The sequence below is a fragment of the Drosophila subobscura genome, chromosome J, assembly GCF_008121235.1.
Source record: "Drosophila subobscura isolate 14011-0131.10 chromosome J, UCBerk_Dsub_1.0, whole genome shotgun sequence".
NCBI classification, from domain to species: domain Eukaryota; kingdom Metazoa; phylum Arthropoda; class Insecta; order Diptera; family Drosophilidae; genus Drosophila; species Drosophila subobscura.
Genome location: NC_048532.1, coordinates 11896851 through 11921606, shown reverse-complemented (window position 1 = coordinate 11921606; position 24756 = coordinate 11896851). Strand labels below are relative to the sequence as shown.

Sequence of the window (24756 nt, the reverse complement as noted above, 5' to 3'; positions counted from 1 at the left end):
AAACAAAATGCAATGAAAACTCGTAAATTTGAGTATCCTTTTTTTACACTTTTAAACTCTTCTAACACACATTTCAGTAATTGCAATCTAGTCTCCTTTTGGTAGAAACCATCAGGAAAGGCCATGGAAAATCGTACTTCCCCTTGTGTCACTATCTTCTCAACGATTTGCTCAGCTCAAAATTATTCAGTTCACGTTAGTAAATAGTCCAGTCAACATCTAAAAACGAAAATCAAAATTTTTTGTTCCAGCGAAACAAATTTTTAGTTTTCATATTTTTTTTTTTTTGCCAAAAAGTTTTTGTTTTGGATGATCGACGGATACGCGAAATTTTACTAGTTTTAATTGAAAGTGCAATGAGTGGAATGTGTTCTCGCAGGCTCGGTCGGCTTTTCGGTTTGTCGCGGAATTTACTAGCCCGTGTCGCCCGGCAACCGGCCATCCGCTGTTCGTATGACAATGCGGTACTGAGGCGCTCCTATGCCTCGCAGGCCATCAACCAGATGCTGCAGCTGCAGCAGATGGACATCTGTGCGGATCAGCCATCGCGCGGTCTGGTGATTGGCGTCTTCGCAGATGAGGAGGACCGGAACGATGCCGGTATACTGACCCCAGCCGGCTGGCGTTACAACGTGACCAAGACAAACGGGCGCCTCATCCAGGTGCTGCGTATGTCCGGACCGATGCCCAAGAGGGGCGAGGCCCGTCTGCTGTTCGCCATCGAGCCGGAGCGAATCCCCTACTACTCTGTGGTGGCTGTGGTGGGCCTGGGCAAAGAGTGCCTGGGCTACAATCCATATGAAGTGCTGGACGAGCAAAAGGAGGCGATTCGGCGATCCGTTGCAGCCGCTTGTCGAGTTCTAGCCGAGCTAGACACTGACAGAATCGAAGTTGAGAACTGCGGACACGCCGAGTCCGCTGCCGAGGGAGCAGCATTGGGCGTCTGGGCCTATCAGGAGCTGCGGGATCCCAAATACCGCCTCTCCGTGCCGTCCATCGACTTGTTTGCCACCAAGGATGATATTTGCGACATCGAAGGATGGCGCATTGGGCTGCAGAAGGCAGCAGCACAGAACCTGACCAGACAGCTGCAGGAGATGCCCTCCAACCTACTCACACCCACTGCCTTTGCACAAAATGTCGTGGAGGTTCTGTGCAAGTCGGGGGTGAACGTGGAGGTGAAGGTCGAGGGCTGGGCCGAAAGCCAATCTATGCACGCCTTCCTGGCAGTGGGAAAGGCGTCCTGCGAGCCGCCAATCTTCTTGGAGCTCAGCTACTACGGCACCTGTGCGGAGGAGCGTCCCATTGTGCTGGTCGGACAAGGCGTGACCTACGATGCCGGCGGACTGTGCCTCAAGAAACGCAACGAATTGTTCAACATGCGTGGGGACATGACCGGAGCAGCGGTCGTTGTTGCCGCCTGTCGAGCCGTGGCCAGTCTACGTTTACCCGTAAGTGGAAAGGTTTTTCCTCCCGCCCATTTGTGGTTAGTTCTGATTATTCATGTTTAGGTCAACGTCCGAGGCCTGATCCCACTATGCGAGAACGTGATTGGATGCAACTCGTTCCGCCCTGGCGACATGGTCAAGTCCATGAACGGCAAGACTATTGAGATCCAATGCACTGACCACGAGGATGTTCTTGTCCTAGCTGACGCCTTGCTTTATGCCCAAAACTTCTGCCCCAAGTGCATCATAGACGTCGGCACCTGTTCGGGCTACATGCGTCAGTCCCTGGATGAGGCCGCCGCTGGGGTCTTCACCAACTCTGAGATCCTCTGGCAGCAGATCAAGCACGCCAGCATGCACACTGGAGATCGTGTGTGGCGTTTCCCCCTATGGAACTACTACAGCAAGGCCGTGCGTGCAGGAGCCCGCAGCGATGTCCAGAACTACGGCATTGGCCGTGGTGGACGTCCCTGCAAGGCCGCTGCCTTCCTCCGCGAGTTCGTGCCCTGCGGACAGTGGATGCACATTGTGAGTATAAGATAAGGTTCTGAGTGGGTTGGTTCGATTGTCTAATGGGGCTTCTCGTTTCAGGATGCCACCAACGTGATGGTCACCAACGGCATCGATTTCGAGTACCTACGCCGTGGCATGGCTGGCCGCCCGACCCGCACCCTGGTCGAGTTCATAGCCCAAACCATCTGCAAAGACACCGCCCCGAAACTGGGCAAGTAGGAGAGAATGTCAGACAGAAAGCCACACCCAATACTCAAGTCAGTTCGCTGCAATCATCACTCAATATTTTTGGCCACAAGATGTTACTTAACATTGTTTCGAAATTGTTGGTATTTTTAGGAAATAGTTTTTTAGAATAATTAAGTAATGCAACAGTCACCCTTTAAAGTATACAGTGGAATGTATTTTCAAACCTTTTGATTAAAGCAACTGTTTTATATCGCAAACTTGTACAAATTCTCATAAAGATTCTCCAAAGAGAATAAAGGAATGTTAGAAAAAGGACTGAAAGTTCTGCTGGCTGTGCCAAAAAATGTATTTTTCTCATTATTTAGTTGTCAGTCGGTTAATCCCCTGGCTATTTGATTGCTGATGTACTCCCTTTTTTTTTGGCAGAGTCCGTCTCGAGCGACTCACTCAGGGATGGTCATAAGAAATTGGCGGAAAGATGCTGGGTTGGCTCTTAGCTGAGTCGTAGAAAATATTTGGCAAAGAGTGCAAAGGCAAAATGTAGATGGAAGAGAAAACAGCAAAGAAGGATGTACATACATATGTATGTATGAATAAACATTTCTGTTCATAAAATGTAAATACCGATTTGTGTTGAATATCCAAAATCTACCAACCCAAGCAGCCCTTTCGGAGCTGTCACTTTCACATGGAGTATATCCCCGTCTCATTGTCTCATTCTCCGGCTGGAGATTGAAAACGAAGCACGTATCCAAAATTCTATGCTGAAAAATTGTTTTGAAGCTGCCGAACAAATCAAGCCGTCTTTGAAGCATCTTTCGTATATTTTTTGAACCCATCGATAAAGAATGCTTCACTTTGCGCGACGGTTGGTCCCACAGGCCTTCCGCCTGCGACGCAACTTCTGCCTGGGACCCCGTCCACTGGGCACCTCGCGCCGCTACGCCACGCAGGCCATCAACCAGATGTTGCAGATCCAGCAGATGGAGATGTGCGCGGACCCGCCATCTCGCGGCCTTGTGGTAGGCGTCTTCGCCGACGAAAGCGATCCCAACGATGCCGGCATCCTGACACCCGCCGGCTGGCGTTACAATGTGCAGAAGACCAACGGCCGATTGCTGGAGGTCCTGCGGATGTCCGGGCCAATGCCCAAGCGAGGCGAGGCTCGCCTTTTCTTCGCCATCGAACCGGAGCGTATTCCCTACTACTCTGCGGTGGCTGTGATCGGCCTGGGCAAGGAGTGCCTGGGCTACAACCCATATGAAGTCCTAGACGAGCAGAAGGAGGCAATCCGCCGATCCGTGGCAGCCGCTTGCCGGGTTCTAGCCGAACTAGACACTGACAGAGTCGAAGTTGAGAACTGTGGACACGCAGAGTCTGCTGCCGAGGGGGCTGCATTGGGCATCTGGCTCTACCAGGAGCTGCGCAACCCACAGGGCAGAATTCCCGTTCCATCGCTGGATTTATACGCAACAAAGGACGAAGTCTGCGACATCGAGGGATGGCGCATTGGGCTGCAGAAGGCAGCAGCACAGAATCTGACCAGACAGCTGCAGGAGATGCCCTCCAATCTTCTCACACCCACTGCCTTTGCGCAAAATGTCGTGGAGGTTCTCTGTAAGTCGGGAGTCAATGTGGAGGTCAAGGTCGAGGGCTGGGCCGAAAGCCAATCTATGCACGCCTTCCTGGCAGTGGGAAGAGCCTCGTGCGAGCCCCCAATCTTCTTGGAGCTCAGCTACTACGGCACCTGTGCGGAGGAGCGTCCCATTGTGCTGGTCGGACAAGGCGTGACCTACGATGCCGGCGGATTGTGCCTCAAAAAGAAAAACGAACTCTTTCATATGCGTGGCGACATGACGGGAGCCGCCGTTGTGGTGGCCACTTGCCGCGCTGTTGCTGGTCTGCGCCTGCCGGTAAGTGTTTAGGAGGAGCTCTTAGAATGATATGAATGAATGTTGTACCTTAGGTAAACATTCGCGGGCTGATTCCTCTTTGTGAGAATGTTGTTGGCTGCAATTCGGTCCGACCGGGGGACATGGTCAAGTCCATGAACGGTAAGACCATGGAGATCGAGTGCACCGATCACGAGGATGTTCTTGTGCTGGCGGATGCCCTTCTCTACGGGCAGAATTTCTGTCCCAAATGCATCATCGACGTTGGCACCTGTTCGGGCTACATGCGTCAGGCCCTGGACGAGTCGGCAGCTGGTGTCTTCACCAACTCTGAGATCCTCTGGCAACAGATCAAGCATGCCAGCATGCACACCGGAGATCGTGTGTGGCGCTTCCCTTTGTGGAAGTATTACAGCAAGGCCGTGCGTTCCGGGGGACGCAGTGATGTACAGAACTACGGAATTGGCCGTGGTGGACGTCCCTGTAAGGCCGCTGCCTTCCTCCGTGAGTTTGTGCCCTGCGGCCAGTGGATGCATATTGTGAGTATTGTGGTGGACGAGTGGGAGTACAGTTCTTATGGGTTTCTCTTTCACAAAGGATGCCACTAATGTGATGATGACGAAGGGCGACGAGTACGAGTATTTGCGCAAGGGCATGGCTGGGCGCCCTACACGCACACTGGTGGAGTTTATTGCTCAGACAATTTGCAGGGATACGGCCCCACGTCTGGGCAAGTAATCTCTAATCTACTCTTATATTTTGTTACTGTTTTAACGATGCTACACACACGCACACGCACACACAACTGACTGGACACTTGAGCACTGACCATCCTATATGACACTTGTTGTTGCAGTTGCACTTCGAGACATTCATACATAAGCGGGGATAATCCGTTTATTATGAAATTATAACGTATAAAAAAACACAACTATAGGTGCTTGATCATTGGTTGGATACTTGGGGTTTCCTTCCCCCGTTGGGGAAGTATTGGAGATAACTGGTAGTTGGTTGATTGCTTGGTCAGGCTGTACCCAGGGGTTTCAGTTCATTGTATTGTAATATCTGTGGCTTCAGTGTGAGTCGAGTGAGTGTTACGCCAGGGAGACGGCGTGGGTAATCACAACGTTTATATCAATGGGTGGATAGTTCTGCAGCAGCTTCACATTCGAGGCAAAATCGTTCTCCAAAATCGCCTCCCTTTGGATTCTAAAAAGCACAAAAATTGTGTCAATAATTGAGTTAAATATCCGTGCCTGCACTTACAATATCATGGAACAGCAGATTTTGATGAGAAAATCGAAGCGCTGCTCGTCGGAGAATACTGAATCCCAAATACGCAGCACATCGGGCAGTGGAAACTCCTGCGAGAGGAGGAGCGTGAGCCACCTGAAGCTGTAGTACTGCGGATGCAGCTCTTGGCTCTTCAGGTGCTCGTAGATATCAATATCTTTAGTCTTCAGCATGTTTGATAGCCGTGCCATCATGTACTTGATGCCACCCTCCGCATCGTCCAGCGTCTTGATGAAGAAGTCGCGTATCTCGCTCATCAGAGCCGTGAAGCAGAAGAAACAATCGGCCTCTGCATGGGCGCGGTACGAGAGATCCGGATCCGAGGCCATCACATAGTAGATGGGGCCGACAATCTCATTCATGCCCTGTACATATCCCTGGCCGGGATTCAGCTTGGCGTAGATGAACAGAATGCGCTGCACAACCTCCCAGTGGGCCTCCTGGCCCTCCTCCATGGCGGCGTAGGTCTCCACAGAACGTTTTGTGATTAAATTGATCTGATTGGAGAGGCAAGAGGCTCATTAAACAGCGTGTCGCTCGAGTGTTGGTCACTTACTTGCTGCTAAAGTCCACAATGGCAGGCATAATGGAACACACTGTGAGCACTTCTTATTCTCTAGCCCTTACAAATTCCCGACCGAAACTCACCTTGGTCATGCCCAGGCCCTTGCGTTCTACATTCGCCGAGCTAAGCACTGTGGGCACTACCCGTTCGTGGAGCCGCCGCCCGTGTTCTCCTCTGCTGTGCACCACAATGTCGCAGGGATACTCTGTGGGCTGCTGAAAGAACGAGATGTCGGGGCACAGGCGCCTCACGTCCTTGTCGATTTGCAGCAGAAATTCGTTGTCGTTGAAGAACGTGTTCCAGGCACTCTCCGGCCCCTCGCTGAGCGGATGATCTTGCAGGCCAACGCCCCTTGATTCCACAGCGACCTCCGCGTGACCGTCACCATCCCCGTCAGCATCTCCAGCTCCATTGCAGCTGTGTCCGGGGGGTAGTACGAGTTCCTCTATGAACTGTTTGTACAGCGCTCGCTTCTGGGCCAGCGTTGTCGTCCAGCTGCTGCGCGTGGGTCCCAGGTAGCCCAACAGCAGCTTCCAGCCGAGTGCACGGAAGCTTTGTACATCGGGCACACCTGTGGATTGGATTCGTTGCCATCAATTGTTGTGTCCATAAAATATATGAATATCCCACCATTGAACGTCAGTCTTCGCAGCTCCTTTAGGTCAACCACATCCTGGGCCAGAGCATCATCAAACTCTTTCACACTGAAACATGCGGGCGGGGCCAATCTTTTGTTTTTAATACAACAAAACACATCAATCTTTTGGGTCGTACATACCGCGCTTTGAAAATAGACATGATCTGGCTATGTGCGGGCGGGGCTGATCTGTGGCTGTGTCTGCTCCATGCAGTCACAATTTCGTTGCAATGATGTGGATTTCTTTTGTTATTGCTTTGTTGTCATAAAAACAGCTGGCTACTTCTTTTGGTATTGCTTTTTTTTTTTTTTTTTATTTAATTGTTACTGCGATTGCAGTGTGACCGCGGAATTATCGATAAAATATACCGACAGACCCTCGGAAATATACCAAAATATACCCTTTCATTTTAAAAATATACTGTAAATATACCGCAAATCTAAAATGTTTCTTTCCGATTTTGATGTTCCATCTAATATTAATATTATCTAATATTAGTTTTCATGATATTGGATTGACTTATTTTTCCTCAAATTGTTTCAATTCGCAATATGCACATTTCTACAATGCATTCAAGGTGATGAGCTAGACAGGGTATGAAATCGATCGTTGCCAGATCGATAAGTATTTTAGCGTATCAGCTAATAGTTTTAGTAGTGCTGCCACATCGGTCGCAGTACCTTTGGCGGTTGCATTTGAAATGTATTTTTAAATACTGCAATGCCATTTTCACTAAGTGTCTGGATAATTGCTGAGCGCAGTGTTTAAACGTTGCATTTTGAGGGCAATGGCATTGAGCACAGTTGTTAGTTCTCATTCATTCATAATTCCATTTCATTTACACTTTTTCACATGCCTTTCGCATGATGAACGAACACTTGGTTTGCGCTCATTTTGCTCGTTTATTCCGTGCCGTTTTGTTTGTTTTAGATTTTTGGCTTTTGGTACACACACACATACGGAGCAGAGCGGTGAGCAGACGCATTGACGACTGGCAGGCAGGCAGGCAGAATTGAGAAAAATTTTGAATTCTGAATGCTTTTGCATGAATTTTGCTCAGCATTTCTTTTGTTTACGCTAGTCGCTGGCCAGCAATGACGCCCAGCAGATCACCAGGTTCCGCGTCATACAGGCGACCGGCTTTCTGGAAGGTGCCCAGTTACGTTCATGAGATCTACACACAATCCACGCCCACTCTAGCTGCCCAGCCAGTGGCAGTGTCAGTGCCTCCCTGCCGCCTGACGCAACGTCGCCGCAGCAGCAACAGTGGACTGAAGAAGCGGGTACATTTCGCCGATGAGCCAAGCATTGGGGTAAGTCATCGTCATTCCCCCCACCAACACCCTAAATACCATATGAATTCGCGCATATATGGCTTGTCAATCATCAGTCGGGGTGTGTGTATGCGTGTGTGTGTGTCAGTGTCTCTCTGTCGCTGTTTGCGGGTGGCCCCAATTGCTTGTTCCCACCAGCTCGTGCCACAAATCAGTTCAATAACATTTTGCCCCTGGCGGCTCGTATATTTGTCAAACAAAAATTTAATTAATTGGCCACTGCTGCACTTTTTGACCAAGTAAAAAGAAGAACACAGAAGAGCAGACCCAGATAGAGCGAGAGATGGATGGTTGGTTGGAATTTATGTACATAAGTCCATTAGCATAAAATTGATGAAACTTTGCGCTGCAAACAAAACTAATATTATCTTGGGGATAGATACAAATATGTTCACATGCAGATACCAAAAAGTCTTACAAAATCAGCAAAAATCATTGAAAATTCCAATTGAAATTCATATGAAAACAATTCAAGCCGCAAATAGTAAAAACATTTCAAGACTTTCGGCCAAAAAAAGCGCCGAAAACAGAATATATTTATTCTGAACAAATAAAATGCCTCGCCATATACATATTCAGAATTTCCGCAGGGGCTGCCAATGGGGAACGGAAAACGACAGGCAGGAAAATGATTTTTCCGTTGTAAGTAGTAAAATACTTGCCAAAAATGAGCAAATGGAATGTCTATGGGTCCCCCCCAGATCGTAGCAACGGAACAAAGAAACAGCTGTTGGCCAAACAAATCGAAAAACATACGGGACGGTGGGACCCTTTGCACATTGCGCTTACGTCGAGTGGCACCATCTTTGAGGAGTTCCTTTCAAGCAAAACTCAACAACAGTCCCCATATTATTGTTGATGATGATTATGCCTCTGTATTTAGATCATCTACTCATCATCGCGGCAGTAAATAAATTTAATTACACACTCTCCGCTCTCAGTTGGCTCATCCGCCGCACAAAGAAACAAAAAACAATAATAAAAGTGCTGAAAAGCAGATGCCCAGACATTTGATTTTTTACGTGGCAACGGCATCGGCGGCGGCAACAAGATCATCAAATGATGACATGTGGCATTCATTTCATTCAGGGTCGTCCGAAGCTTGCAACTGGATCAAGTGCTGCTGCCCCTGCCCTGCCATGCGCTGCCCTAAAATGTGGCAGGCACAAGAAATGTGCAAGAAATGCCGAGTGGCCAAGGAAAATTAAATAATGAGAACAATGAGGAAAATAAATGTGTTCGTTGCGTGAATATTGGATACTCTCTACGGGCATAAGGGAATCTGAATAAATCAACAGAAACTATTGCAGGAACCAACTAATACTTTGCTTTGCTGCACCTTTCTCTGTTCTATCCCATGTTCTGTGGGGTTCTTGCAACTTTCGAGTATAGTCTACTTTCTAGAGTACACAAACAGACACCCGAGTTTTAGTAGAACACAAAAAGAGAGCGAAGAATCCATCGGAAAGGTAAATCAATTGCTTTCTCAAGTGCGTCACAATGGCAGCAACAAAGTTGCAGTATGTGCGCCCCCCTCTCTCATTTAACGATTAAGCATTGGGAGGAATCGCCAATTGAATTCATGTTTCTCGGCATGTAGTCGTGGCAGACGTCGTCGTGTTTGCCGGTGAATCTGAATACTACTTCGAGTGTGGGTTCTACGATTCTACGAGTACATATGTTCGATATATGTACTCGCAATTTACATATGTACTCGTACATTTGAGGCGCACTGTATTCGTGGTATACCACGATCTGCTTCTGGTTCTAGGTCTGCTGCTGCTGCTGCTGCTGCAAAAGGAATACGAATTGTATTTTAAATTTAGTACTTGAGCAGCTTTGCGATCGAACAAAACGCTTAACGGACTGCAATATCGCGCCGCAAGCGCCTCGGGCCGACGCAAAATTGGCCAACAAAATAAACAGTTTGCAAAAAAAGAAAAAACAAAGTCGAGAGTGGGAAGAGCTGGGAGAATTGCTCGCATGAACCAACACTGATCCAGCTCCACAGCGAGACACCATAACACATCCAGGATGAGCCCAAAGCTGCACGAGTTCGCGGTGGTGCTGTTCCGGGATGGCCAGGGCACGCCCTGGGGCATCCGTTTGGTTGGTGGCAATGATCTGGACACGCCGTTGATCATAACCAGGGTAATGCTGCTTATGTAACCAGAGAAGGTTCTCTGCTGTTCCGCTGTTCTGTTCTGTCGCTCTGTGGCCGCCTCCCATTCATCAAAATGATGCAGAGCTGAAGCCGCTTGCCAAACCGATTTGGCCTTTGTGCTCCTCTCCGCTCTGTGTCTCCGAGAGCAAACCACAACAAATCAAAATAGCGAAATGGTCGAAACTGGCACAGCGAGAGATCCGCCATTCGATGTTGCAACGTTGCCAAAACGCGACGCCAGTAAAACTAATTGAGGCGCAACAAAATAGACAGCCCATGTTCCTCCCCATGCCTCTCAGACCCAGACCCCATCTAGAACCAATGTAAACACGATCATAATTGTGTCTGCATCTGCTCAGAGGCAAAAGTATTTATGTTTTTGGCATAACTATGTCAAGGCTGTAGACCAGGAATGACCTTCCTCCTTCACCTCCTCCACCTCTTCCTCCGTTGCAGGTGCAAGCTGGCAGCCCATCGCAAGGGGAACTGCTGCGTGGCGACATCATAGCCAAGATCGGCGAGTACGATGCACGCGACCTGAGTCACGCGGACGCCCAACAGCTGTTCCGCGGTGCTGGCAATGAGATCCGATTGGTCGTGCACAGGTGAGTGAAGCATTCGCAATCCACTCCCATCACATTTATGACTCTGCTCTTGCCTCTTCTCAGGGACAACAAAATCGCCTACACGCAGGGCATTAGCCAGGAGGCAGCTGGACCTGGTACGCGCAGCAACTCCACTTTGCCGCCGGCCAGCCCGGAACTGCTGCCCCACCGCGGTCCATCACCGTTTCTGCCCGGACCCAGTCATCTAGAGCGTGCCCTGCAGCTCCCCGTGGACTCCTTGCCACATACTGTGTTTCCCCAGCTAAACGCATCCGGTGGCTACGTGACTCCATCGGAAGTCTTTTCACCCAAGCCAACGCGCGATCATCAGCAGGATGTCGAGGAGGAACAGGCAGCCATTGTTAATCAGGTGAGTGGAATTCGTAGGTGGAATTGGGTGTACTCTCAAGAGGGATTATGCTGAAGTCATTACCAATCCATATCGAATACCGTTCATCTTATTTTCTACACAAACTGGCCATAGTTAAGTGGCAGAAGTTAAATCTGCATTAAAAATGTTCTAGTTTAGGTTTAAATTAAGATATTAGTTAGTCCCCTCCTCGAAACTCTCAAATTTCAAACTGCTGTCTAATATTTTATGATGTCAATTAGGTTCTCAGATAGAAATAGACTCCGAGAGAAGATGAAAGTTGGAGCCAGCGCACTGGTCTCCCTCTTTTTCTCTGTTTCCTTTAACGCTGGCTTTCGTGCAACGATCCCGCTTCTTATCTCTACGCCGCATACCATCGCTTTCTTTCCACCGCTGCCTCACCACCTCGATTTATTAACAAGTGAATTTAAACAAAAGCAAGCAAAGAATAAATCTTTTTGGGAATGTATTTTATTTTTATAAACTCTGCTACATGACATATACATTCAAATGTAGCAGACTACATTCAAATACAGAGACACCTGACGGCCACAAAATGCCACTCGTTGAGCGTTAAAATTCTCGGTTACTCCAAATTGGGGTTGAGTTTTCTTAGCTTGTTTTTGATGTTTTGATTGCTGTTGTTTCAAATGATTTGCTGATCAGAAATTCGTGGGTCAACAGCACTTATTTTAATGGTTTCTACGCGAGATGGATTTGCATGCAGTCAAAAGCTCACAGTTGTGGAATTTCTTGTACTTTTGGAGTAGAATACATGTAAAATCCATGTAGTGTTACGTCTACAACCGTTTTATGTGTTTAAAAAGATTTGCCACGCCCGCACTTTTCCCTCTGTTGCACCTTCAGAAAGGGGTCATTCAATTAAAATTGATGCATTGCAACTAAACCATTGTTATTTAAATATAAATCAAATAAGAGCCGGATTACAACAATATGTTGGTAAAAATCCCTACGATATTAAGAGTCCACCACAATCTAGGAGGTGGACACGGCATTGACTAAATCGAAATATTTGTGTGGTTTGGGGCTGGCGCTAATACGGATGGATCTCTCTCGCTCTCTCTGTGTCTCTGTCTGTAATGCTGACATCAGAGGATAGAAATGTTGTGTGGTCAAGGTTGGGCTGATTTTACATCCGCCAAAAATAGTCCCAGAGAGAGTGAAGGAGTGTGAGAGGAGTGGTCGGCAACGGAAAATGAGAGGAGGCGTTAAACAGGAAGAGTAGGAGGCCCCAAAGTGACGCAGTACGCAGGTGGAAATTGGCGAGAAATCAAATCAGATGAAAACAGATTCAGATACAGCTACAGCTACAGCTACAGATGGAGGAGGTGCTGTCTCTCTCTCTCTCTACTAATCGGATAATGCCAAAAAGACAAAGACGCAAATAAACAAGAGAAACATTGTTTGAGCTATTTTCGAGCACCTTGCAGTCGTCCCACGGCACCCACATACAGGTGAGCGGGTGGGGTTTGGGCTCTGCTCTTGATCCATGCCTGTCCACGAGGGGGCCAGGCCAGGCCACCTTGTGATGTGCCCTGGCAATGCCAATGAAAGAAAGTGCCTGCCCAACCATCCACACCCACACACAAGCACACACACCTTCCACAGCTACCCAGTGGGGGCGATGACGCGGCTAATGAATCAAGACACTGCCCAAGGTCGCCGAATTTCTTGGCCAATGCAGCACCAAAAATAATAAGTAGTCAAGGTGTTTTCATAGTCACATCATGCATATACTCGTTTGTAGTATGTTTTTGATGATCTGTGATATGATTTGTCATTAGTTTGAGGATTCCAGAACATTTGACCTCAAAGTTGGATCTTCAGTTGTAATATGAGTTTTTCAGCTCGTTCCATTTATTTACAGATTTATTTATCCATGAAGAGGTTGTTGTACCTTTCTTGAATCAATTTATGATGCACACTCGCTTGTCTCTTGTTTGTTGTCTGATTTTTGCCTTTGGTGTAGCCATTAAACGGCTTAAGAACTCATTAAAAACAATATTTATTGCAGCTTTCTGTCTTCAAATAAAAAATAGCTGCAACCTTCACAGTGGAGGGAAAAATACAACACATAAACATAACTATTTCCATGTAACTTATGAGTTTGTTTGGATGTTCCAACGAACTTGAAAACTGTAGGTGTGTGCCTTCCTTTGAAGGCTAATTACACCTGTTTGGGGCTGCTCTGGCTGTCTATGCTCAATGCCCTGTTCCAATGCCAATTGATTTTGACAGCCATGGGGCTTGGGTTAAGCAGAGGAGACTGCCAATGGCAATAGCCATCATCCTCATCTTTGGAACTGTCACAAATCGTTGACTAAAATACGGGCAGGGGGCAGAGGCATTTGCAATGCTTCAGTGTCACTGAGAATCAGCTAAAACAAAACTGAACACATCAATAATGCTCGGGCTGTGTATGCTGTGAGAATTTGTGAATTTTTAGCGATTCTGCATTCGGGCGAAACAATAACCTCGGTCTCGATACGAAAATGTGCAGAGCAAAGAATTGTATCTCAGCCTCCACAAAACAGCAGCAATTAAATTAAATTATATGTATATACGAGATGGATATAACTGAATAATATTCATCGGGCCAGGACAAACAACCAAATCTATATGCACAGATATATATCTGATGGTTTTTATGTGAATGTCGCGTGGGTGGGTGGAACGCCTCTCGATGCCCACCGCCGATGTCCAAGTCCAAGTTTATACGTGTACCTCCTCGTATGTGTTGTTGTGTTACGCTCTGGGAAACACAAAAAAACATACAATATTTTGTATATTCCTCTCTCACACTCGAAACACTCTCGCACACTGAAAGGAAACCTGTGGCCTGTGGGCGGGCGGCGGCCTCTGACCATCAGCTCTACAATATATTTACGCCATACGGATAGACAGACACATGGACAGACACTCTCCAACCAAACCAATACGAGTGTGTACATAGGATCGTCGCTGCTCTGAGCATCCATATCTATATAGATATATACGAAAAATTGGAATTCCGCGCAGTCGGAATAGCAATAATTCGCCAGCATTTGAAAATCTTCAAATCAGTTGCGTTCGGAATATTGAAAAATAAACAACAATAAGACTCGAGCGAATAGTGTCCACAGATCCTTAATAGTCCTCCGTGAAGAACCCACCAGCTGCAGCGTTTTGATTTAAACGTGACGAAAAAGCAAGTTACAATCAACTAAAAAACAGAATACAAATAAAATCCATAAGATTGTGGACAACTTTGTGGTCCCAAGAAAGAACTCTACTCTGATGTGATCGAGTAACCATTACGTAATTGTTTTTGGCTATAATATTTCTCGTTCTCGTTTCTATTCTGTTTAAATAAATAAAGGAGTTTAAGTTGAATAAACAAACAAACACACACACACACAAACATAATCATGGAGTACGTTCAGTTCAAAAATGGATCCCCAGTCTACTACAAGGAGCAGCCAGACCTCAATGAGTGCATTCAATATCAAGTAAGCCAAACATCGAAGTGAATTATGATACAAATTATGTGAGAATATAGCGCTGAGTTCGGTTAAAGAATGATAAGAAAATATATAACCAATTAATTATAGAAATAATGCGAATATGAGTCAGAGTTTAATTAAGGAATGGTGCGAATATATATAATAAAATCCGACTAAATCCGGTTCAATTATATCCTTCGCATAGCAAATTGGTATCTTTCCATACCACAATCAAGCACATACCACTCTTGCTTATTATATAAACATATAAACAATGTCTTCTAGACATCTTCCAACTGGCTAGAAGCAGAAGTCTCTGTGTGTCCATCCAGCTGAAACATTTCATTTCACCTTTACCGTCAAACATTTGTGTTGGGAATTCAAGTTCAAATACAAATGCCAAACCCATCCACCGACTGTGTGGCCATGCATACTACTTTTTTTTGTGGTTTTTAATTTTACTTTTCGCCCCAAGAAAATATATGTATAATTATGAGCAAGAAGCAGCAAGTAGAACATTATATAGAGAGCTACATACATATTTAAGCAAGATATATGTACATGGTATATGTACATATGTACACATTGTATATTTCTAGTGCCTCTCTCTCTCTCTCAGCGGGTACTCGTGTATATAGCTTATTATTCAAACATTTGTTCGTCTTTCGTCAATATGCGGCTGAAAGGCAACAGACAGACAGATTCTGAATACTCGAACATTTTGCTAAGCATATTTTTCATTGCGCTCTTTTTGTTCTCAATGTAATTCATACCACTGGTATATTTTTAGAGCGCAGAGAACGGAACACACAGCCAGCCAGCCGCAGGCAGGCGAAAATAATAAACAAAATGATTATAAATTAATTTCATTTCGGAATGGTGGAAAACATTAGCACCAATGTGGGCCAGAAACCAGAAAGGGTACCTCCATTCGGTACTAATTTTCTTTTGGCACGAACACAGAAAATGTTGGGCGGCGAAAGTGAAGAATTGTTTTCACTTTTGGTGGATGGATTTAGTCGACTATTGCAAAACTTATTTATTCTTATATGCTTATGGGAGCTAAACAGGAAATGAATACAAAATAGATCTAGGGTGCCTCTTGGTCAACACAAAATATTTACTTAAATCTACGGGACAGAAAAACAAAGATTCGGATTCGATTCAATTAAAAGCCAAAGTCGCGAGAGTGACCCTCAAATGATATTTCAAAATATGCTGTGGTGCTGTTTGCTGCTTTGCTTGCGGCCACAAATTTTAAATTTAGCGTCAAAAAGTGTATTATTGGTTGTTGTTGTTGTTTTCTATATGTATTCTCAAAATTCTACGACGTCGCGTCCCCAAGGTGAACTGAGAATGTGAGAAATGCGCAATTAACTAAAAGAAATTGTTTAGCAAACTAATTTTCGATGCTGTAGGGTAATCATCCTCATCGTCATTGTTGCCCGCTCACCGCGTCACCTGTTCAGGCAGGCGGTGTCGTTCAAGATCGAAGCGATGAGCTGCTTGTCACTGAGCGCCGCATGCACTTCCTCCTCGTCCCACTGCAGCATGACCTTGCTCAGGCGCGGCTCCTTCTTGCGCATAATGCGCAGTATGCCCCGTGTCTCCACCAGATCGACGGTGCCCGTGAACTCGGCCTGATCCAGGGCCAGAATGTTCCGTTTGGCGCACACCCTGCGGTAGACCTCGTGCAGGCGACCCATGCTGATGTCCTTGTTGCGCTCGTTGCGCAGCATGAGCACCAGACTGCACAGCATCAGCTTCTGCTGCAGCGGAAAGGCAGCCTCAATGTCCTCCTCGAGGTTCTGCGACGCTCCATACACCTTGTTTAACACGGCAGCCACTTGGGTGATCTGAACGGGTTTCATTGTGTCTGCACAAAAGCAAAAGCGAAAGTGTTAGCTTGAATGAGAAGTCGATCCATTGATCCTCCAATCTTACCCTGTTTGGGCTCCTCCTTCTCCTGGCCATCTGCCAATTCCAATGCCTTCAGGTTGAACTCCCGCTCGCCGTCGCGTTTCTGCTGCTCGGCTATCTCCACCACTCGCCTGCCAATGTCCAGGGCGCGTCGCACATCGCCACTGATGGCACTCACCTTGGCGGCCAGCAGCTGCAGCGTAACGGGGGGAAACACATCCAGCACATCCGCCTCGGCCAGCCGCGACTTGAATATCTCCACGATCTGCTGCTTGGTGTAAGAGGGGAAGTGCATCAACCGGGGCTTGAGCTCGCAGCGCGCATTCAGACGCGTCAGCGTCCGATCTGTGAGATCCAAACTGTTGGCAATGCCAACCAGGAGAATTCGGGCACCCGGCAGGGCGGGCCACTCGAAGATCGTGTACAGAACGGCCTGCCTGGTCGTGCACAGCTGATCGATCTCATCGAGCACCAGCAGTAGCATCCGCTTGGCGGTGCGCAGGTGCCGCTGTATGGCCTCCAGGTGGTCACGTTCGGTCCGACCCGCAGGCTTCAGCTGCAGCTCGGCGCAGAGCTTCTTGTAGACCGCACCCACGCTGGCAATGCTGGTGCAGTTGATGTAGACACGTTGCAGACGCTTCGAGAACTCCGGATCGCGCAGCAGCAGCGACAGACAGGCTGTTTTCCGGTGCCCGGCTGCCCTGAGACGTACAAGCTGCCCGAGGTCTGGCTCTCCAGGTGGCTGGTGAAGTATTCGCGCAGCTCTAGGAGTTGCGCCTCGCGCCCTGGCAGATTCTGAGTCTCTGCGCTGTTCAGCACGCGTCTGGCATTTTGGTATTTGTTGCGAGGAGGCGAGGGTGCAGGCTCTGGCTCTGGCTCTTTCTCTTTCTGCTCCTCCACCTGATGAATCTTCTCAGTCTTTTGCTCTGGCTCCTGGCGTTCGTCTATGCTCAGTCTGTCCAACAGTCGCGAGGGACTTATCAAATGCTGCGGCAGCGGCTTCAGCCTCCGCTGCTTCGGTGGCGAGACATGGGAATGGGCATCCTGCTCCTCCTCATCCTCATCCTCGTCGCTGCTTTTGTTGAAGGTTAATACTGCCTCTTCATTGGCTTGCACACGCCTGGCCAGACTGGCTGCCTTGGCCGCTGCTGACTTCTTGCTGCTGCTGCGTGGCGTCTTTGGCTCTTCTTGGATCACTTGCGGTGGGGCCGTCCTGCGACGTGCCGTCCGTTCCATTTTATTCAACAGGTTGCTGTTTTCGTTATTCTCTGAAACTACACTAATGATATCATCGCGATCCTCGTCGTCGCTGTCTTCTGTGGCTTTGGTCTGTCGCCTCCGCCAAATCTCAGAGCGTCGTGACGTTGTCGTCGTCGTCCGCGCCGACTGCGGCAACGGCGACGACGCGGCCGTCGATTTGCTGATGCTGCTTAAACGCGTGGAGCGTCGTACGGCGGCCATGCTTTACGCGGCTTGTGCGTGCTGTTAGTGGCTCTGATGAAGCAAAGCACTACTTATATTTTAGTTTATGGTTTAATGGCCACAGCAGTGTGAAAAATGATCACCGAAGTTAGAAAAAGCGCGCAAAATGTTGTGCCATTCACAGCGAAATTAGTTGATGGTTAGAACAGCTGTTTAAGCCATACTCTCACAGTCTGGCAACACCAGCACAGGGCTGCACTTTGACTGATCGATAAGGCGCGCTTTGTTGCAGTTTTAAACTGCTATTTGCTTGCGATTGAATTACTTACGTGGTAAAAATAAAACAGCAGCAGAACGATCGAGAAGCACACACAAAATACAAATTGCTGGACGCTGCCTGGCCGCTGGCAAAGAAAACGCTTACGTAAGCGCCTAAAAATATTCGCCTTGGCTGTTGGGGTATTTTTAAAGTATATAAACGGGCGCTCAAGATCGCACATAAAATGGAATTTTGGTAAATAAAGTTTATACAACACGCACACACACAGCCCCATACCCATCCGCATTTATTTATCTATTTATCCAACACACTGAGAGAAGATTTCGTAGGAAAAATACAGCTAGAAAATATGTTTCGATTCCGAATCCGTATCCCATAATCGTTTTGTGATTTATTTATATTATTATTGGTTTGCTGCAAAACTGCTGCTGCCAAATGCTTGTTTTTTTCGGCATAAACAAGACCATTAATTGTGTTTTCTTTGTACAATTTGCAGCCCTACCGTACAACTCCCTTGGTCCTGCCCGGTGCCAAGGTGAAAAAGGATGCCCCCTCAACAGACTCCTACTTGAGGCACTATCCCAATCCGGCTGTGCGCGCCCATCCAGGACACGACTACCATGACAGTATCATGAAGCAACGCGTTGCCGATACCATGTTGCACAAGGTTGTTGGCACGGAAGCCGACACTGGCCGTGTAAGCACTGGCAACAGCCCCCGTCTTAGCCTCATTTTGATTGATTGATTGATTTCCCTCCCTTCGTCGTTTTAAGGTCTTCCACAAGCAATTCAACTCGCCCATCGGCCTCTACTCAAACAGCAACATTGAGGACACCATCAGAACCACAGTTCCGTAAGTTTGCCCACCCACAACTAAAATTGGAAACAAAAAAAAAACCACTTCAATGCTTAGAGTTCGATTAAAGCAAAACAAACAACAAAAAACACTAATAACTGATTTGAATTTTTGGATAACGCTTGTCGACAAATTGAACATACATATATATTTTCTATAATTCTTTCAATAAATTATTGCGTAGCGACGTTGAATTTTCGAAATTTCGATGCAGCTTTTAATTATTTTGCGAGAGAGAGAATTCCAGAATCGCCACTCGAATAGCTTGATCGACTAATAAAGCGGGAGAAGATATACCCGAAATTGATTCTTAGTTAAGTTTTGCAGCCATAAAATTACTAACAAAACAAAGAAAAAAAGCCTTCAAATTTACTAAAAACAAAAAACACACGAGAAACACACACACCAGTCCATAGATGTTGTATGTACTATTTCTATACCTATCGTCTATATATACATATATATTTACATATATATTCTATGTATATTGTTGTAGCTTCGCCACAAGCGATAGCTATCGCTTGAAGGACAGTCCTTTGCATCGTCCTTTGCCAACAAAACTGAACGGGTAAAAGTAAATTCATTTCTTGAGCACACAAGCCTGATTTCCTCATTTTCTTGCAAAGAACTTGAACTTGAATTTGAACTTGAGTACTGTATTTGGAGACTGTATATTGAATATTGAAAAATGTTTACCCCCGCCCGTGTTTTACCCGTTGTAATCCCTGCCCCTGCCTGTCTGTCTTGATTGATTGTTGTCTCCCGCAACCACAAACAAGTGCAACTGCAACTGCAACTGCAACCTATATCAAACCAGATACAATATCTATCTATGCATATCCCAGTAGAACAGAACAACAGAAACAACAAACCCAAACACGAACTGCATGTGCTCTGCTCTGTCTATATGCCCCGTAAAGCTCCTAAATGTTCCCCCATGTGCCTTGTATCTACTTCTGCTGATCTGAGTCTGTGTTTGCTTGGAGATCTTACCTCTGTATATACCAACCAACATTTACGGAAGAGTTCTTTACCCCCGGGAATCTATGTAGGATTCAAAGGCTTCAAACGGTGGCGTGGCAAGTGTTTCTTTTGGTAGGAAAGGTGCCTGTGTCTCCCTGATAAACATATGGAACAATTGATGTGATAAATATGAGCAAAATCCTGCCTAACAGAACCCTAACAGAAAACACCAACAAAACAGATATATTTAGTATCTATCCCTAGGCTTATTAGCACTTAGATCCTGTATTATCTAGAACTTAGCTGCACGATTAATGTTAGAATTTTCATCGATCTATCTTTCCTGGAACAAAAACGTTTGATACTGGAGCAACAAAAGCAAAAAGAACAACTCGCAGAGCAACAACGTCAACAGCGACAGCACCAACTGCAGATACTCTATCAACAAAATAAATGATCAAAGAAATATAGTAGCCGAAAATAAACTCCAGTCCCCACCCTGCTCCCCTCCCAAATTCCTCCCCCTCTAAGACTAATCCAAAAGTTAAAAGACGTTTGCTGAATTTATTCTTACAATTGAATTACATTTTTACATGAAACTGTTTCACAGTAAACAGGCAATGAAAGTTCCTATGCATCTATGCATCCATAAAAAACAAGAGAAACCCACATGCAACCCCAACCACAACCCCCAACTCCCAACCCATCCCAGTATTAATCGTAATCCAATGCTAACCCATTCAAAACTAATCCCAAAGCCCCAGTTTAAGGCTTCAACTCATCCGACATGATAACTGATTTGAATAAATAGTAATAATGATTTTTGTTATGCAGTTCTGTTCGATTACATTTTAAACATTAGCTCGTAAGGAATTTGTTAATGAGTTGCCTGTTAATTAAATGACGTTTGAGACAAAACGCACATACAACATGTGGCCTGCCGTATCCTCGAACAAACTACAATTACAACAACAACAACAACAACAAAACAAAATAATTCTAACGTATTTTGTGCACATCCTGTTTTCTCTTTCTATTCTCTCTCTCACTACTCTCTCTCACGCTACTCAACCGATGTAAAAATACAAAAAACCAAAAAAAAAAACCAAAAACAAAACCAAAACAAATATATTCTGTTTTTCGATTAACCAAACAAATAAAATCCAACAACAAATAACTTGAAATAACGTAACGGCGCTTTCAACGATCTCAAAAATCAATCAAATGCAATCAAAATAAAACAATGCCAAATACCGATAACCAATTGCCGTATGCAGTTATAAGAAAACTGTCCAATACGATCCAAGGAACAGCGAGACCTACAGAGCGATTCAAGAAGACGGCGGATACAGCGGCAACTATGGCCATGCCTCGCCGCAGGAGGTAACCATACCTGTGCAGACTAGGGTCTACCAGCCGAATAGATTGGTTCCAGGAAAGGTAAGACCGTGCGCAACCGAGTCGTTCTCGAACAAAATCTACTATCAACCGACACACAATCTCATGTGGCACTCGATACTATTACTTAGTACTTATCAGACAAGATCGCTCTCGATATACTCGATTCTCTAGCTCAAATCAATCTCTCATCTGTACAAAAGTCTCTCTATCTTTATACTCCTTCTTTCCTGCTCTCGCTGTTTGTCTCTCTCTCTCTCTCTCTATTGCTCTGTAAATGTACCGCCGTCTCTCCCATGTACAGTTGAACCGCAACGAATGTTAGTCCAACAGTGTGGCAGAATGTTAAGCGCTCCTGTAATGTAATGACCACTAACTCGGCCGACACGTAGCTACTAACTTGGTTTTTGATCGATCAAAATGCTACGACCACATCCATTAATTAACCCCATCTCTGTGTATATTTTCCAAATCACTCGCAAATCACTTGCATATTTGCCTATGCATTAACACTTAACAGACGCTCATAACAGTTCGAGAATTGCATTTCAAAATACTTTTTGCACTGAAAACTAGTGGAATTTCAATGATACCTATACGTAACACATATCTTTCTACACATATCTTATAAATCTTTCTAAATTGCTCTCCTGAATGCATTTACAGAAACCGGTATCAGCCCCAGTATCCCGTCCGCCGTACAATGTAAGTAGAATCATTTAATTTTGTTGGCTATACCTTTAATTTGTGAATCTCCCCCATGACAGGTGGTAAACACTCACGATGAGAATATACGCCAGAGCGGCTCCTTCAACCGTCTCATGTACAGCGTTATTGGTGCCACCGAATATTAGAAACTGCAGCGACAACAACAACAGCCAGCCAGGCAGGCGGCAGGCAGCATCTCCAGCATAAAAACATCATCCAACGCGTTGGGGCATCCTGTTTATCTCCTAACATATTTAGCGGATTTTTAATGAAATTCTGTTTAACTTATTCAATAAATTATATAAAGTACGACGACGAAATTGTGAGAGAAACTAACAAAATCTTAATGATAAATTGGTAATTGGTTTGGAATCGAAATAAATCTATGATATACCTACAATTTAAATATCAATTAACTCCGCCTCAAGCCCCCTATTTACTGTCCTTCCCCCATACGCAATAGCAAAAACACACCACACTTAAAATAATTAATAAAAGAATAAACAAACAAGAAAAATTAAAACTAATGAAGGGGAATTTTGATTTATGATTATTTTTATGTTTTATAGAAATTCTTTTGTCAGCAGAAATCTTTTCTGCACGACGGTGAGTGGTTATCTAGTCATGGCTTTGTAATAAGTATAGAAATGTTTTAATTAATAAATGTAACTGAAGAATTGGGTAAAGCGAAGATGTCAATGGCTTGTTTTTGTTGCCACTGGAATGGGTAGAGTAAATACAGAAAGCATGTAAAGTCAAGGGTTCGAATGCCTAACTATAGAGCAGATATTATTGCATTTTGCGGACTCACCTTGTAGCTGGTAGGTGCATGCCATGGCCAAGGCAGAGGTGCTGAAAAGAAGAGTCAATTATAAACATAAATTAAATGTTATTGGGAGTTCATTGTTATTGTATGGTTATTGTAACACAATAAGTCGGTAATTTGCGATGGTTGAATGCACCTGTAACAAAAATATTTCTATAATACTCTCAGCTCTTTTTCTCTCTTTCAACATCTTTTCAAACGTAATTCAATTAAAAATAATTTGAATACGAATATAGCAGCAAAATTCATTGGTTTACCATCTCTCCCTATGGGTTCCCACTTGCCCAACCCAACTTAACCCCAGGCCCAACCCCTAAAAGAGTAGCCGAAAATCTGTGCATAACATGACGCTGCAAGTCGTCCACATCGGGGCATGGAACGTGAATGAACGTACCATCATCAATCACTTCACAAATTAAACGTATTTATATTGAAATTATACGCAAACATGCGCTGAAAAATGAACATAAATTTGACTTTAATTTGGAATGGAAATAAGTCACTTAAGAGTGGCTGTTGCTCCGTGAGGAGAGTCGTGAGGAGAGTCGAGGAGAGTGTGGTACGTGTTTAATGTGCATAACAATTGTGTGAAACGAAACACAGAAAAAACACACATAATGTACTTTCACTTCACGGGTAAGTAAGCCACAAATTCAGTTTTCTTTGATTGCTGCTCCGTATCGGGGCAATGCGATTGTTTCGGCCCACAAATGGGATCACAAGCGAGCCATAGACCTCGATTGCAGCTCAGATTCAGTCCCCACTCCGAAACCCCACCGAATGACCTTGCCGAACAACCTCCTGCATGGTAACAAGCCACGTACAGACGGGTAGGCAGACAGACAAACAGATATCCATGCAAATTCAGGGCGTAACTGTTACTGTAATACGAGTGCCAGCGACTCTGAGGCAATTGTAATCCCATCAAATATCAAATTTTGCCAAAGAGGGAGGAGGTCTTTGTTTCGCTATGCAAATATCTTTACTTGATCGAGGTTTAATGACACTGGGCTGGGGCTGGGTCTGGCCTACGTGCGATCACATTACACATGACACAGGGCTGGGCTCGGGGGGAATATCTTCGAATGCAAAAGATTTGGCAACATCAAAGATCGCTTGAAACCTATTCAACCGCAACGCAAACGCAACACAAGATACATGGATACATTAGATGGATAGGCAGATACCGATAGATGGCTGGTGGGCGGATACGAGTCACAAAAGCGACACTGAAAAACATTTTACACAAATTTGGGTCAAACCCTATTGGAAACAATGGAGAAGAGACGAGACTATCGTTGCACTTGTTGCCAGCTGGCAATTGACCTCAAGAACCTGTAAGCCCCCGCCCATTAAGAGGATGAATATCTAATGGTTAGGAAGCCGCAAGGCAATTGCATAAAGAAATATTGTGGCATGGCATGGAATTAACCACAATTTAATTTACATTTAAAATATGAGGGAAGATTGCATGATCCACAAATGTATTGTCCATCAGCTGTCAATGTTAACTAACAGCACAGGCACAGGCTGTACACGCTCTGTTACACTGTTAGAGCTGTTGGACTGTTGTTTGGACTTCAAATCACGTAATGTTTGTTTCTGTTTTGCAAGTGGAGCACCAAAGAAAAAAAACAGTAGTTTCAATCGAAACAATGCCACAGGTCGAGGGTAGAGGCACCAAACCAAATCCATGCAGCAGACACACAGACAATGCTCCACCAACGGAAATGGCTTAGAGCTGGCTTTGAGTCCCCCGCCATCAAAACAGCTGTTGTAAATCAGTAAAGAGCCATCGAGAGACACGAGAGACCCAGAGCCACAGAGAGCGGGAGAGATAGACAGAGAGAGAGAGAGAGAGAGAGAGAG

At 45.6% G+C, this 24756-nt stretch overlaps 5 protein-coding genes across 20 annotated transcripts; 3 read left to right on the top strand and 2 right to left on the bottom strand.

The window, feature by feature from the left end:
- The first annotated feature begins 163 nt into the window (after positions 1-163).
- Positions 164-2407, top strand: LOC117895153 (cytosol aminopeptidase-like). The gene is made up of 3 exons (XM_034802590.1): positions 164-1451; positions 1512-1976; positions 2040-2407. Exons 1-3 carry the CDS (start codon positions 357-359, stop codon positions 2178-2180), a joined length of 1701 nt encoding a protein of 566 aa, XP_034658481.1. The 5' UTR covers positions 164-356; the 3' UTR covers positions 2181-2407.
- A 453-nt stretch (positions 2408-2860) lies between these two features.
- LOC117895154 (cytosol aminopeptidase) lies at positions 2861-4780 on the top strand. The gene is made up of 3 exons (XM_034802591.1): positions 2861-4063; positions 4117-4581; positions 4640-4780. Exons 1-3 carry the CDS (start codon positions 2999-3001, stop codon positions 4778-4780), a joined length of 1671 nt encoding a protein of 556 aa, XP_034658482.1. The 5' UTR covers positions 2861-2998.
- A 143-nt stretch (positions 4781-4923) lies between these two features.
- On the bottom strand, positions 4924-6837 carry LOC117895157 (TBC1 domain family member 13). Of its 3 annotated transcripts, XM_034802610.1 has the most exons (7): positions 6759-6816; positions 6679-6709; positions 6531-6604; positions 5984-6471; positions 5892-5897; positions 5309-5832; positions 4924-5251 (listed from the first exon to the last, which is right to left on the bottom strand). In XM_034802610.1, the coding sequence occupies exons 2-7, from the start codon at positions 6696-6698 to the stop codon at positions 5137-5139; spliced, it is 1227 nt and encodes a 408-aa protein (XP_034658501.1). In that variant the 5' UTR covers positions 6699-6709; positions 6759-6816; the 3' UTR covers positions 4924-5136. The 3 variants fall into 3 exon arrangements, with proteins under 3 accessions (XP_034658501.1, XP_034658500.1, XP_034658502.1); XM_034802609.1 differs by having other exon boundaries at positions 6679-6837; XM_034802611.1 differs by lacking the exon at positions 5892-5897 and having other exon boundaries at positions 6679-6836.
- A 782-nt stretch (positions 6838-7619) lies between these two features.
- On the top strand, positions 7620-22585 carry LOC117895156 (PDZ and LIM domain protein 4). 14 transcript variants are annotated; one of them, XM_034802594.1, is made up of 9 exons: positions 7620-7851; positions 10493-10641; positions 10705-11011; positions 18633-18833; positions 18910-18989; positions 19489-19560; positions 21233-21395; positions 22020-22058; positions 22121-22585. In XM_034802594.1, exons 1-9 carry the CDS (start codon positions 7633-7635, stop codon positions 22205-22207), a joined length of 1317 nt encoding a protein of 438 aa, XP_034658485.1. In that variant the 5' UTR covers positions 7620-7632; the 3' UTR covers positions 22208-22585. The 14 variants fall into 14 exon arrangements, with proteins under 14 accessions (XP_034658485.1, XP_034658486.1, XP_034658490.1 ...); XM_034802596.1 differs by lacking the exon at positions 7620-7851 and adding an exon at positions 9697-10023; XM_034802595.1 differs by lacking the exon at positions 19489-19560.
- LOC117895152 (cell division control protein 6 homolog) lies at positions 15515-18025 on the bottom strand. Its single transcript, XM_034802589.1, is given in 3 exon segments — positions 15515-16390; positions 16459-17118; positions 17121-18025. Coding segments are annotated over 3 exon segments (1854 nt in total). The 5' UTR covers positions 17896-18025; the 3' UTR covers positions 15515-15971.
- Positions 22586-24756: the final 2171 nt, after the last annotated feature.

Coding starts and splice junctions, on each gene's coding strand:
- LOC117895156 (XM_034802594.1), top strand. CDS start 7,633: ATGACGCCCAGCAGATCACCAGGTTCCGCGTCATACAGGCGACCGGCT. Junction 19,561..21,232: donor TTGCCAACAAAACTGAACGG/GTAAAAGTAAAT, acceptor TGCCGTATGCAG/TTATAAGAAAACTGTCCAAT. Junction 22,059..22,120: donor TATCCCGTCCGCCGTACAAT/GTAAGTAGAATC, acceptor CCCCCATGACAG/GTGGTAAACACTCACGATGA.
- LOC117895153 (XM_034802590.1), top strand. CDS start 357: ATGAGTGGAATGTGTTCTCGCAGGCTCGGTCGGCTTTTCGGTTTGTCG. Junction 1,452..1,511: donor TGGCCAGTCTACGTTTACCC/GTAAGTGGAAAG, acceptor ATTCATGTTTAG/GTCAACGTCCGAGGCCTGAT. Junction 1,977..2,039: donor GCGGACAGTGGATGCACATT/GTGAGTATAAGA, acceptor TTCTCGTTTCAG/GATGCCACCAACGTGATGGT.
- LOC117895154 (XM_034802591.1), top strand. CDS start 2,999: ATGCTTCACTTTGCGCGACGGTTGGTCCCACAGGCCTTCCGCCTGCGA. Junction 4,064..4,116: donor TTGCTGGTCTGCGCCTGCCG/GTAAGTGTTTAG, acceptor GTTGTACCTTAG/GTAAACATTCGCGGGCTGAT. Junction 4,582..4,639: donor GCGGCCAGTGGATGCATATT/GTGAGTATTGTG, acceptor TCTTTCACAAAG/GATGCCACTAATGTGATGAT.
- LOC117895157 (XM_034802609.1), bottom strand. CDS start 6,698: ATGTCTATTTTCAAAGCGCG. Junction 6,472..6,530: donor GCGAAGACTGACGTTCAATG/GTGGGATATTCA, acceptor TCCAATCCACAG/GTGTGCCCGATGTACAAAGC. Junction 5,252..5,308: donor ATCTGCTGTTCCATGATATT/GTAAGTGCAGGC, acceptor TGTGCTTTTTAG/AATCCAAAGGGAGGCGATTT.